This window comes from Myotis brandtii, unplaced genomic scaffold (assembly GCF_000412655.1).
Source record: "Myotis brandtii unplaced genomic scaffold, ASM41265v1 scaffold208, whole genome shotgun sequence".
Taxonomy (NCBI): domain Eukaryota; kingdom Metazoa; phylum Chordata; class Mammalia; order Chiroptera; family Vespertilionidae; genus Myotis; species Myotis brandtii.
Genome location: NW_005357764.1, coordinates 6,642,645 through 6,654,789, shown reverse-complemented (window position 1 = coordinate 6,654,789; position 12,145 = coordinate 6,642,645). Strand labels below are relative to the sequence as shown.

Genomic DNA, 12,145 nt, shown 5'->3' with positions numbered 1-12,145 from the left:
CCCAGCCTGCACCCTCTCCAATCTGGGACCTCTGGGGGATGTCTGACTGCCAGTGGGATCGGGCCTAAACTGGCAGGCAGACATCCCTCTCACAATCCGGGACTGCTGGCTCCCAGCCACTCACCTGCTTGCCTGCCTGATTGCCCCTAACTGCTCCCCTGCTGCCCGATTGCCCCCAACTGCCCTCCCTCTGGGCCTGGTCCCCCGCAACTGCCCTCCCTCTCCTGCAGGCCCGGTCGCTCCCTAACTGCCCTACCCTGCTGGCCTGATCACCCACAACTGCCCTTCCCTGTCAGCCATCTTGTGATGACATGGGAGCGACCACCTTGTACAAGGGTGTGATGGTCAATTTGCATATTAACTCTTTATTATATAAGATAATACATGGTATTTAAAGCAATGGAACTGGATGCAGCCATGCAGAAGTTACAACTTAAACAGATTTTTTAAATTACATATCTTGATTTTATGTGAAAAAAACTGAGACTTGTGGGGAAAACAACAGAGATTTGGGAAACAAATTTAATCCTAGATCACTAATCATTTTGGAATCTAAGCTGGAACCAGAACCCAGGCATCTGATACCCTGACTAAAGTTCTAACTCCTCTTTAAGACAACACTTTGAAGTGAAAATACTGACTTTTTAATCAGCTGCCTCCTGCACACCTCCTACTGGGGATGTGCCCGCAACCAAGGTACATGCCCTTGACTGGAGTCGAACCTGGAAACTTTCAGTCTGCAGGCCGAAGCTCTATCCACTGAGCCAAACTGGTTAGGGCAGTAGACCTCTTTTTATTGAGCTTTGCTTTACTGCACTTCACATTGTTTTTTTACAAATTGAAGTGTGGCAGCACTTCATATTCTATTGGTGCCATTTTCCAATAGGCCCAGATGATGGTTTGCATATTTTATTTCCTTTTTTGGTCTTCTCCTGCCTTAGATTCCAACTGAAACATTAACTCATTTTGGATCTCCCACCTGCTGGCTTTCAGACTAGAACTTATACCTAACTGCGGATCTTGAAATGTCTCAGTTCCAAAATTTCAGGAGCTAATTCCTTAATAAATATCTATCTATCATCTATCTAAAACAAATGTTTGTTTTTATATGTCAATAGTATCAACCAATGGTAATTGGCACCAATTCAACACCAACAGGAATCCCCAATTTGGGGTGAAGAAAGAAGCTTTATTTAGTGCCAACAGCTCAAAGGTAATACAGCGCGGCTGTGACGGCACTGCTGGGAACACCTCAATAGTGCTACCGTGCTGCTGTGCTGCACCGATGGGAGGCTGCCCTGGGGCCAGGGCCCTCTTCAGCTAGGCCGCTCCACTCCTCCATGGTCCATTCCACGCTGCCTTGCTCTGTGCCAGTCTGCGCCAGTCTGCTCTGGCAAATATCTTCAGTGTTTCAGCTCCAGCTGGGGAAACACAGTCTTCAGTCTTTGGTGGAAAGTGCACTCCTATAAAGTTTTTGTTGTTGTTAATCCTCACCAAGGATCTTTTTTCCATTGATTTTTAGAGGTGGGAGAGATAGAGACCGAGAGAGAAACATCGATGTGAAAGAAACATTGATTGGTTGCCTCCCACACGCACCCGACTGGGGCTGGGGAACCTGCAACCAGAATTGCACCTGCGACCCTTCAGTCAGTGTGCAGACGTTCTAACCACTGAGAAAAACTGGTCAGGGCTAAAGTATATTTAAATTAAGGCATGGACAGTGTTTTTTAGACATAATGCTACTACACACTTAATAGACTACAGTGTAATCAAAAATTCTCTGTGCACTGGGAAACCAAAAATTCTTTTGACGCACTTGATAAATATTCACTTTATTGTGGTAGTCTGGAACCAAACATGCAATATCTCCAAGGTAGGCTTGCAATTATAGTCCACCATGTCTCTAATACAACCCTTTTAGCAAACTGCCCTGGCTTCCAAAGCTGATGTTGATTCTAATTAACCTAATTCCGAATCTCTCATAAGCCTCTTGCTGTTTTTAGTACCGACTGATGCGCACCTCCATTTACACAACTAGTCTGATTGAAGCTACTGATCGAAGATGTCACCTCTGAACAACCATCTTAATCAATCCAGTTTTAAGCCATATACATATCAAGTCCCCGAAATTTCCAAAGAAAATTTTTTTTTTATTCCAGATACTAATACATTTTTTTCTTTCGATACTACTCAACACGCTTAAGGTGGCATCAACAGACACAAGTATCTTACAGCTCTTCTCTTTTAAAGAAATTTGATAATGATCTCTAATTACTAAAATTTATCATGTGTCAAGTTGCTAAATGGGGCCTTTTTAACTCAGACCTTCAGATTATGAGACTGACGCGCTGCCTACTGTGTTAAGGAGGCAGCTGCTTTAAATGGGGCCTTTTAAAAAAGAAACAGAAGTAAACATATGCAATTGAAGGCCCCTAGTGTCTTCTCAGAGATTGAGGGGGTTGTGACAAATCAGGGATGCTTTCCAAACCTCTGGATACTAGCCCTGGCTGGTTTAGCTCAGTGGATAGAGCTTTGGCCTATGGACAAGTGCATATGCAAGGGTTTTGGGCTTGGTCCCCAGTAGGGGGCATGCAGGAGGCAGCCAATCAATGGTTCTCTCTCATCATTAATGTTTCTATCTCTCTCTCCCTCTTCCTTCCTCTCTGAAATCAATAAAAAAATATTTTTTTAAAAAAAACCTCTGGATACTAGATTCATTGTGGAATCAGGAAAAAAATGTGTGCTTGTAATCTTATCCTAAGTCAGAAGACTAGACTTAAATTATACTTCTTCTACATTATTCTGATTAAAAATAAAGTGACACAAATCAAGACTGTGAGTAATAATGAAAAAGGACATATGTTTTTAATATCACAAGGATTAACTAAATAGACCATACAAAAATGTGTAAGGAAAAGTAATAACGAGCAATATAACACACGTTTTATACTCATTTAAGACAAACCTTACAAATATGAGTGTTACCAAGTTAGTTTATAGAACATTTATGCTATTGAGTTTCATACCTCAGTCAATTCTTCAAATCCCACTTTTATATCTAACCATTCTAGTCTAGTTTGCTTAAAAATACTCCTGAAAATTGAAAACTCAAAAGTGAAAATTTCCAATTCTAAGATTTTTAGAGAGAGAAAAACATTGATGTGAGTGTTACAGTAAAAGATCCTTCAGCCATCTCCTCACCGGCCAGGACAATAAAAAATTTTCATAAATAAAAATAAAGATTTCATAAATACCTTCTAATTTCATATGTATGGATCTTAATCCTTTCTCCCATTACAATGCTTGCACTGGAGTAAGGATTAAGATACTGACTCTCAACACCTTCAACAACAAAGATAAAATTATTTTAAAAAAGAGATACTGACTCAACAAAAGATACAATTGGCTACCTTATTTGGCTCTTATAAATGAAACTGTGCACACTTAACATTAGAAAATTCAGTTTCTTTCATTTTATTTTTAAGATGGCATCATTTCTCAGGAAAGAACAACCAAATACATGACACAGTCCCCAATTACAAAGGGCTGGCTGAGACCTTGTTTCTCTGCCGAAATACAAATCTTAGAAGTTAGGGAAAGGTGTAGACTAGGGATTCTAATTAAACAAGAAAAATCAGTTAATGACATTGGTACTCTATTCTTCACATCAGTATTAATGCAAACTCAATGCTTTTAAGTCAGAGGATCTGCCATTTCATTCCAAATCAAGTAGTTTTACAACCCCTACAAAGTAAAAGAATTACATAAAGATGTGACCCGATTTGCCTCCTTTAAAGACACTGCAATATGACAGAAAGTGGTTTTCTGTAAGCTTCTCCTGAGTTCTGCAGGCTTCATGGTACTTCAGAGGCCCAATACTCAAGCAGTTCATGACAAAAGATAAAGGTGAAAAAGTAGACACAGAGATCTGTGAAAACTTCACCCATTTTGCTGTACGTATCCATTGATCGATTTATCACTTCAGCAGGAATTCCAGATAATAGAAGTGCTGCTGTTAGTACTGTTGTCTTTATCTTCTTTTCACCCTGTACACAGAAAGACAAATAAATCCTACAGCTTTCAGAAGACAACTTAAACTCTACAAAAATATTATCAGTGCTATTTTTGCCTAACTGATTGCAAAACTGGTAATGAAGTTTCAAAATATCAATCAATAATATATCAACAAGCATTACAAACCTTTACTGAGCATATAATATGTAAAGCAGTAAAATGCTAAGCAGTAGGGAGAAAGATACCATTCTTGCTATCAACAGTTAAAAAAAGATAGGACAGGCCTAGTTGGTTTTGCTCAGTGGTTAGAGTGTTGGCCTGCGCACCCAAAAGTCTCGGGTTCCTTTCCTGGTCAAAGTCACCTGGGCTGCGGGTGAGGGAGACACCAGTCTATGTGTGTCTCTAACTTTGGTGTTTCTCTTTCTCTCTCTCTCTTTCCCACCTCCCTCCCTACCTTCCACTCTCTCTGAAAAGCAATAGAAAAAATCCTCAGGTGAAGATTAACAAAGAATAAATAAATAGCCCTAGTAGGTTTGGCTCAGTGGCTAGAACGTCGGCTTGCAAACTGAAAGGTCCCAGGTTTGATTCCGATCAAGGGCACATGCTCAGGTTGTGGGCTCGATCCCCAGTGGGGGAGTTGCAGGAGTCAGCCAATCCATGATTCTCTCTCATCATGGATGTTTCTATCTTTCTCCCTCTTCCTTCCTTTCTGAAATCAATAAAAATATATTTTAAAAAATAATAATAAATAAATAAAGATAGGACATAAATAAGTGCTAAATGAATGCCATGGATAATGTGTAGCATAGTGGCTCAAAGAAGATAGAAATTATTCCAGGGTTTTATATATAAATAAAGCACAGGGAAGGATTTCAGGAGAAAATGGAATTAAAAACAGGCCTTCAAGAATAAGCAAGATTTATATAGAAGTGAGGAGAAATCTTATTGAAAGGTAAGTTTCATGGGGAAAAAAGGGAACATATATAATACTTTCAACAATAAAGAATTATTAAAAATAAATAAATATACATTAAAAAAAAGAAAGCTAAGTCTCATGACAACAAAAGTCCAAGTGACAGGTATACTGGAGGACAGTGAGTAATTTTGTACCAGAATCATAGGAATAATTTGTAGAGCCCAAATTACCATGCAAAGCAACTCACACTTGATTATACATGCAATAAGATATTACTGAACATTTTACTTCCTAATATAATTTTCTAGCTTCATTTTTTAAGAGATTCAAGGCTGAATTTTCACTTAATTTACTGATTTGGTGTCACCAAATCCAGTCACGATTCAAAAATTTTAATAATATAAAAACCTATAGTTACCCAAAAGAAGTCTATGTCCACAAAAAGATTAATACAAGGAAATCCTTAGCTGCTTTAGTCATAATAACCAAAAATTAGAAACAACCAAAGAAGTCTATCAACAGATTAGATAAATAAATTAATATATTCATACAATGGAATATTATTCAGCCAAAAAAGGGGAGGAATAAATTATTAATATGGTTAACAACATGGATGATTATCAAAAATACTATGCAGAAGAAGCCTTGTAAAAAATGCATGTATAGGAATAATTCCATTTATATGGAGTACTAAAACAGAAAAAAGTAATCGATGGTGGGAAAAAGAAAATCTGAGTCTAGGGGCTGTGACTACAGCTGCCTGGAAAGGGGCATGATGAAATTTCCTGATAGTGATGTTCTAAACCTTGAAAGAATTTGGGTTTCATAGGCTGTCAAAACTCATTAAATGGTATACAAAGACTTGAGCAATTCACTGTATGAAAAATTTTACCATAAATTAAAAAAAAAAAAAAAGAGCCCTGTGCACTGAAAGGTTGCTGGTTCAATCCCCGGTTGGGGCACATATGGAAGGCAACCAATCAATGTTTCTCTTTCTGTCTCTCTCTCTCTCTCTCCCTCCCTTCCTCTCTAAGCATGTCCTCTGATGAGGAGGGTTGAAAAAGAAGACAAGAACAATAAACAAACACTGAATTGTAATGATATGTAAGCTGAAATGTGCAGGGGTAAAGTATGTTGATGTTGCGACAGCATGGATGTATCTGGAGATTATGATAAGTGAAATAAGCCCGTCAGAGAAAGACAAATGCCATATGATCTCACTTATATGTGAAATCTAATGAACAAAATAAACTGACAAACAAAATAGAACCAGAGTCATGGATACATGGTACAGACTGACAGATGTGAGAGGGGAGGTGGGTGGGGTTGACAGGATGAAAGAAGGTGAAGAGATTAGCCAAATATATGTGCATAACCCATGGACGTAGACAACAGTGTGGTGATGGCCAGAGGGAAGGGGAGGTGAGGGCTGGATGGAGGTGAGCAAAGGGGGGGAGGAACGAGGAACATTTGTAATAATGTCAATAATAAAAATTAAAAATTAATTAATTAAAATGGATAAAAAATTGGAAAGATACAAGATAAATATAATGAAATGTTAATTAGAGAATCTAGGTTGTAAGTATAAATGGGCGTTACCTGCACAATTCTTTCAACCTTTCTGTGTGTTTAAAAACTGATATAACAAAATGTTTATTTATTTAATGATGTAGAAAATCTTAATTTTTTTGAGGGGAAGAAAGAGAAAAGAGAGAGACAGAGAAACATTGGTTGGTTGCCTCTAGCATGCGCCCCAACAGGGGATCGAATCCACAATCTAGGTAAGTGCCCTGACCGGGAATCAAATCTGCCACCTTCTGAAGTACAGAATGACACTCAAACCAACTGAGCTACAGCAGCCAGGGTTGTTTTTTTATTTATTAATTTTAGATAGAGAGAAAAGATGGGAGAGGGGGAGAGAGAAACATCAATTTGTTGTTCCACTCATTCATGCACTTGTTGGTTGGTTCTTTTTTTTTTTTTGGTTCTTTTTTTTTTAAATATATTTTTATTGATTTCAGAGAGGAAGGGAGAGGGAGAGAGAGAGATAGAAGCATCAAGGATGAGAAAGAATCATTGATCGGCTGCCTCCTGCACGCCCCACACTGGGGGTTGAGCCCACAATCCAGGCATGCGCCCTTAACCAGAATCAAACCCGGGACCTTTCAGTCCACAGGCCGACGCTCTATCCACTGAGCAAAACCAGCTAAGGCCATTGGTTGACTCTTGTATGTGCCCTGACTAGGGATCGAACCTGCAACCTTGGCGTATTGGGACGATGCTCTAACTGAGCTACCCGGCCAGGGCTCTTCCAGAGCTTCTTTACACATATATAAGCAAAATCAAGTATCAAATATCTATGTTTTCTTCCCTTTTACAAAAAAGTATACTGTAGATCCTATTCTGTATTGATTGCCTCCTGCACACAACCTGCTGGGGATCAAGCTCGCAATCTGGGCATGTGCCCTGACCGGGAATTAAACCAGCAACCTCTTGGTGCATGGTCCAATGCTCAACCACTGAGCAACACCAGCCAGGCTTGATTTTTTTCTCTTAATATTTCTTGGCAAGCTTATCATTATCAGTACATGAAGAACTGAATGAGCAGGCCATAACTTTTTTAACTAGTCACTTATTAGTAAACATTGAGATTGTTTCCAGACTTCTGCTATTGCAAAACTACAATCAATGTTTCAAGGGTAAGTTTCTAAACAAATCCTTTTAATAAAATTACACTTTTAGAATATTTGACATCTCACTCCCTGGCATATGTTGTCAATTTGACACAAACTCTTATAAAAATTAAAAAAAAATATTACATCTTTGGGGAAAAAGGTCAATACTAGGAAAATATACATCTGTATCATCAAAAATAATTTTAATTAAAAATAACATTTCTTTTACTCCTTTACTTTGTGTATTTGACCTATTTGGCCTATTAAATATATAAATGTTTCAAATCCATAAAAAAATATGAGGTCTATCAGTGCATTACAAGCCATTAGTCAAATAGCTAAGTAGCCATTTCTCAGCAAAAAACTCACAGAAAACTCAATCACACAAGTAGGAGTATCTTCTATGCCAGCCAAGTGAAGTCCCATAAAACTGTGTATATACATCTGTAGTCAAGCAGACCAGGTAAACAATGATATTCCCCATAATTCTGTTCTACAATTTTGGCCAAATATTTCTTGCAAATATCAGGCCTTTGGCATTAAAGTCGAAGTGCATTGTTATTAAGTGTCCACTAAGGCACACAGTACCATAACTGAACCCATTTTAAAATTAATGTCCTTTATCATAAACAAAAATGTATTACTAAATCTTTACTAAGTAATGAAATTGAACACTTGTATATGTGCACTATTCAAAGTCTGTCTTGAGGTTTTTTTTCTCCCAATCCATGGTAGACCAACATTTTTGTAAAATATGATAAAAATGTTATGGCAATGTCCAATTGCTATAGAGTGTCTAATTACTCACTTTCTGAACTTCACTCATTACAAACAGAACAAAGAGTTTGATTGGTAGCCAATCACACTTTGAGTAGCACTGATTCAGACCATAAGTATAACAAATTTTTTTTAAAAGTTTTTCAGATTATCTAATCATTAATCAATCTAAACACAACAACATAATTTAGAAAAAAAATGTAATTTACCTTGGGAAAATATTTGTATAGTCCCATGTATGCAAGTTGTAAAGTAAGAAATGGAGCAAATATGGACTGTGAAGATAGAAGATACAATTATATATTTCCAACATAATCATTCAAATCACAAATCAAACTAATAGCAGCTATAAATTTTAAGTAACAAAACTAATAAAATATTTAATTTTAGTAGTTGAAAGCAGTCTTGTTTCTACAGAACAGTGAAGAAAATAAAAGGAATTGATTTATTATAAACATGTTTTTCAAGTCAAGTCACTCTCTAATTTTATTTTTTAATATATTTTATTGATTTTTTTAGAGAGAAAGGAAGATGGATAGAGAAATAAAAACATCACTGATCATTGATCAGCTGCCTCCTGCACGATCCCCCACCCCCACCCAGGAGATTGAGCCCAGAACCTGGGCATGTGCCCTGATCTGGAATCGAACCGGTGGCCTCTTGGTTCTTGGCTCAACGCTCAACCACTGAGTCACACCAGCTAGGCTCAAGTCACTCTCTTTAATATCCCCAAAAATGTCTTCCCTCATAAAAACTTACCTTTTAAAAAACTTAAGGCACCTGGCCAATGTTGCTCAGTGGTTGAGTCTTGACCTATGAACCAGGAGTTCAGGGTTTGATTTCCAGTCAGGGCACATGCCCGGGTTATAGGCTTGATCCTCAGTGGGGGCATGTAGGAGGCAGTCAATTGATGATTCTCTCTCATCATTGATGTTGTTATCTCTCTCTTCCTCTCCCTTCCTCTGAGAAATCAATAAAAATATTTTAAAAAATAAAAAACTTAAAAGTATTCACCCTGACTGGTATTGCTCAGTAGATAGAGCATCAGCCCATGTACCCAAGGGTCTTGGGTTCAATTCCCGGCCAAGGGTACTTTACCCTATTTAGAACGAAACTGCCTGGGGTTAATCCCAGCTGTGACTTAAGAGCTGGTGATACTGGGCAAATGATTTAACCACTATGAGTCTCCATTCCCTCATCTATAAAACAAAGATTCATAAGGATGAGGTTAAATGAATCAATATATGTAAATCACTTAGAATGGTGCCTACATATAGGGGGAATTTAATAATTATTATTAGGCTCTGTATTTAACCAGCATACCTCATTCTATAACTAAGGTGAATAGCCGTTTATAATACCTCTCCAAATAGCCCTGTGAATCAGGCAAATATTAAGTTAATATTGGCAATGAATTCTGTGGATTAAAAACACCCATTACTATAACTAATTTTCCATTATATTTCTTACCAAATATTTGCAAACAAAAGCTCTGACTCCAAAGGCAAGAAGAGCACATCCCACCAATCTAAATATTCGGAAAGAGTCAAATTCTTCTGTTGTATTTCCATCCTCTTGATTGGGTTTTTCACTAATTAGTTGTTTCCTTAGTTTCATTGCTTCTTCAAATCTGGAGAGGTACTGTTCTAGGCCATGGCGAGAGCCCCTCTGGACAGTGTCCGCTGTCAGGTCCCCTCTGTTTCGCTGCCGGAGCTCAAGGCTTACATCATTACTGCCCTCAGGTGGTTTAATGAAAGAGTCCAGTTTGTCTCCCAGCTCCGTCCCCTTTACCTCTGCCACACCACTCTGCTGGTCAGCTGTTCCTGTACTGACGGAATCACCCAGCACTACTCGCTTTGAAACTGAAGGAATGGTGAGGGAGTTCAGTTTATCACTGTCCTGTTGCTTTAATTTTGTTTGACTTTCTTCTTCTGAGAAAAGAAATTTAGAAACCTTATGTATTACATATAGGCAAACACCGATCGTAGTAATATTAAAAAATGCACTGAGCTAGAACTCTGAATCTAAATTAATACTGATTTTGCATAAAACATAAACTAGTTTCCCTCTACATCCTCAAAATGTATCACTCAAAAAGAATATTCCTGTAGAAAATATAATCCAAACTTTGGGGGTAAAAGGCTAGTAAAAAAATTGGAAAAGATAGGCAGGGAGAGAACACGCTACAAAGACCAAGTTTTCATGGATAAAACATCCCTAAAGTATAGTTGCACTGCCTGCTCTAGCTTCTTTGGTTAAAAACAGAAAATTATTAAAGCTTTTAAAAATCTGTACTTTAATATTATATGTCTGAATCCAGAGCCCTGTCAGCATAGGGTGTGGCATATCCTACAGCTACTGCTTACGTAATCCTTCTACTGTAGTCAGGGAGCCATTCGTAGGGACTTAAGCCATTTGAAGATGCTGTTCTGGTTTAAAACAACAGGAAACCTTAATGGCAGGTAACATTTTCAAAGCAAAAGAACAAAATACGGAACATACGCCTCAAGAAAGATAGTAAGTGCTTTGGGAAAGAATAAACATGCTATTAATCATTAAAGGAAGGGATAGTTTTGTAACTACTGCTGCGGGAGAAGTTGAAATCGTTCTCTTACCTCCTCCTGGTAGTTTTCAGCGGCAGACCTGAAGCTCAGAACTACACCTACACCCACAGCCCTACCGAACGGAAGGCACAAAGATCCAAGGGGCTGGCAACCAAAGCCGGTTGCTAAAGGCAACACTCCATGGAAAGTTAGAGAACACTAGCACGTACTAGGTGTTCAATAAATATTCACATAAAATAAACAGTCACATAAAAATGTTTTAAAGAAACTCACTGCCCGTGTCCCTGGGGGAGAAATGAGGCACTCACTCTCCCTCGGGCGAAAGGCGGTGCCTGGCATCCCATCGAGCTCACACTCTGGGGGAGAAGACCTCTGGCGGCGGGCACTCCCACTTGCTGGGTGTATAAAGAACGGTCGCCCCAATTTTTTACTAGTAGGCCTGTGGGTGACAATGCTGAGGGCACTGAACACCAACTGTACGAGTCCCTGACCCACGCAGGGAGGACTAGCCGGCAGCTCTGTAAAGACAGCTCATGTGGGCCGACAGTTACAGCAAAAGGCAAAAGAAGGCGGACGCCAGGGAAGGCGCCGGAAGGGCGCGCACCGGGTACAATGGCAGAGCAGGAGCCTGGGATGCAATGTGCGCCCGCAAGAGGCCGGGGTGGGAAGGCGGAGGGGTGGCCTGGGTACACGGGGCAGGGAGCACCCAGGCAGACGGACTCGGGAGCGAAGCTTCGCGGTCCGCGGCAGAGGCGGGACAACCCCCGGAAAACTGAGAAGAGCAACTGGAAGGGGGTCAAGAAGTGAGAACTTGGGACATCACCCGAAGAACAGGCAGAGCAGGGCGTGGTCAGAAGGTCGGCGGGGTGGGCAGGGAGAGACGGGTCCTCCAGACTGATCCTGGCGTCCCACAGTGATCACAGAGAATTTGGAAAGGGCGGGCGGGACCCCGAGGGGGAAACGGAGCTTCTCACCCGCGCTGCTCCCGGGCCTGTGAAAGCCCATGATCCGGTTGATGCGCTGTTCCGAGTTCATGAGCAGCTTTCTCCGCCGCAGCTCGGCCCGACGCTGGGAAGCCGACAGGCCAGAGCCAACCGGGGCCCCGGGCCGCTCCCCGCTGTCCGTAGCGACGGTCACGGGCTCCATCTTCCCTTCCACAATCTGGGAGAGGCGATGGGGGAGCTGGAGGCAGCAGCAGC

At 40.1% G+C, this 12,145-nt stretch overlaps 1 protein-coding gene across 2 annotated transcripts; it reads right to left on the bottom strand.

The window, feature by feature from the left end:
• Positions 1-2,834: 2,834 nt before the first annotated feature.
• On the bottom strand, positions 2,835-12,139 carry CAMLG (calcium modulating ligand). 2 transcript variants are annotated; one of them, XM_005865581.2, is made up of 4 exons: positions 11,921-12,139; positions 9,853-10,313; positions 8,592-8,657; positions 2,835-4,046 (listed from the first exon to the last, which is right to left on the bottom strand). In XM_005865581.2, the coding sequence occupies exons 1-4, from the start codon at positions 12,090-12,092 to the stop codon at positions 3,855-3,857; spliced, it is 891 nt and encodes a 296-aa protein (XP_005865643.1). In that variant the 5' UTR covers positions 12,093-12,139; the 3' UTR covers positions 2,835-3,854. The 2 variants fall into 2 exon arrangements, with proteins under 2 accessions (XP_005865643.1, XP_014394627.1); XM_014539141.1 differs by lacking the exon at positions 8,592-8,657.
• Positions 12,140-12,145: the final 6 nt, after the last annotated feature.

Excerpts from the sequence above, each read along its gene's own strand:
- CAMLG (XM_005865581.2), bottom strand. The coding sequence starts at position 12,092 with ATGGAGCCCGTGACCGTCGCTACGGACAGCGGGGAGCGGCCCGGGGCC. Across the intron at positions 10,314-11,920 it reads CAGGCCCGGGAGCAGCGCGG|AAGAAGAAAGTCAAACAAAA; the intron begins GTGAGAAGCTCC and ends TTCTTTTCTCAG. Across the intron at positions 4,047-8,591 it reads TATACAAATATTTTCCCAAG|GGTGAAAAGAAGATAAAGAC; the intron begins GTAAATTACATT and ends TTCTGTGTACAG.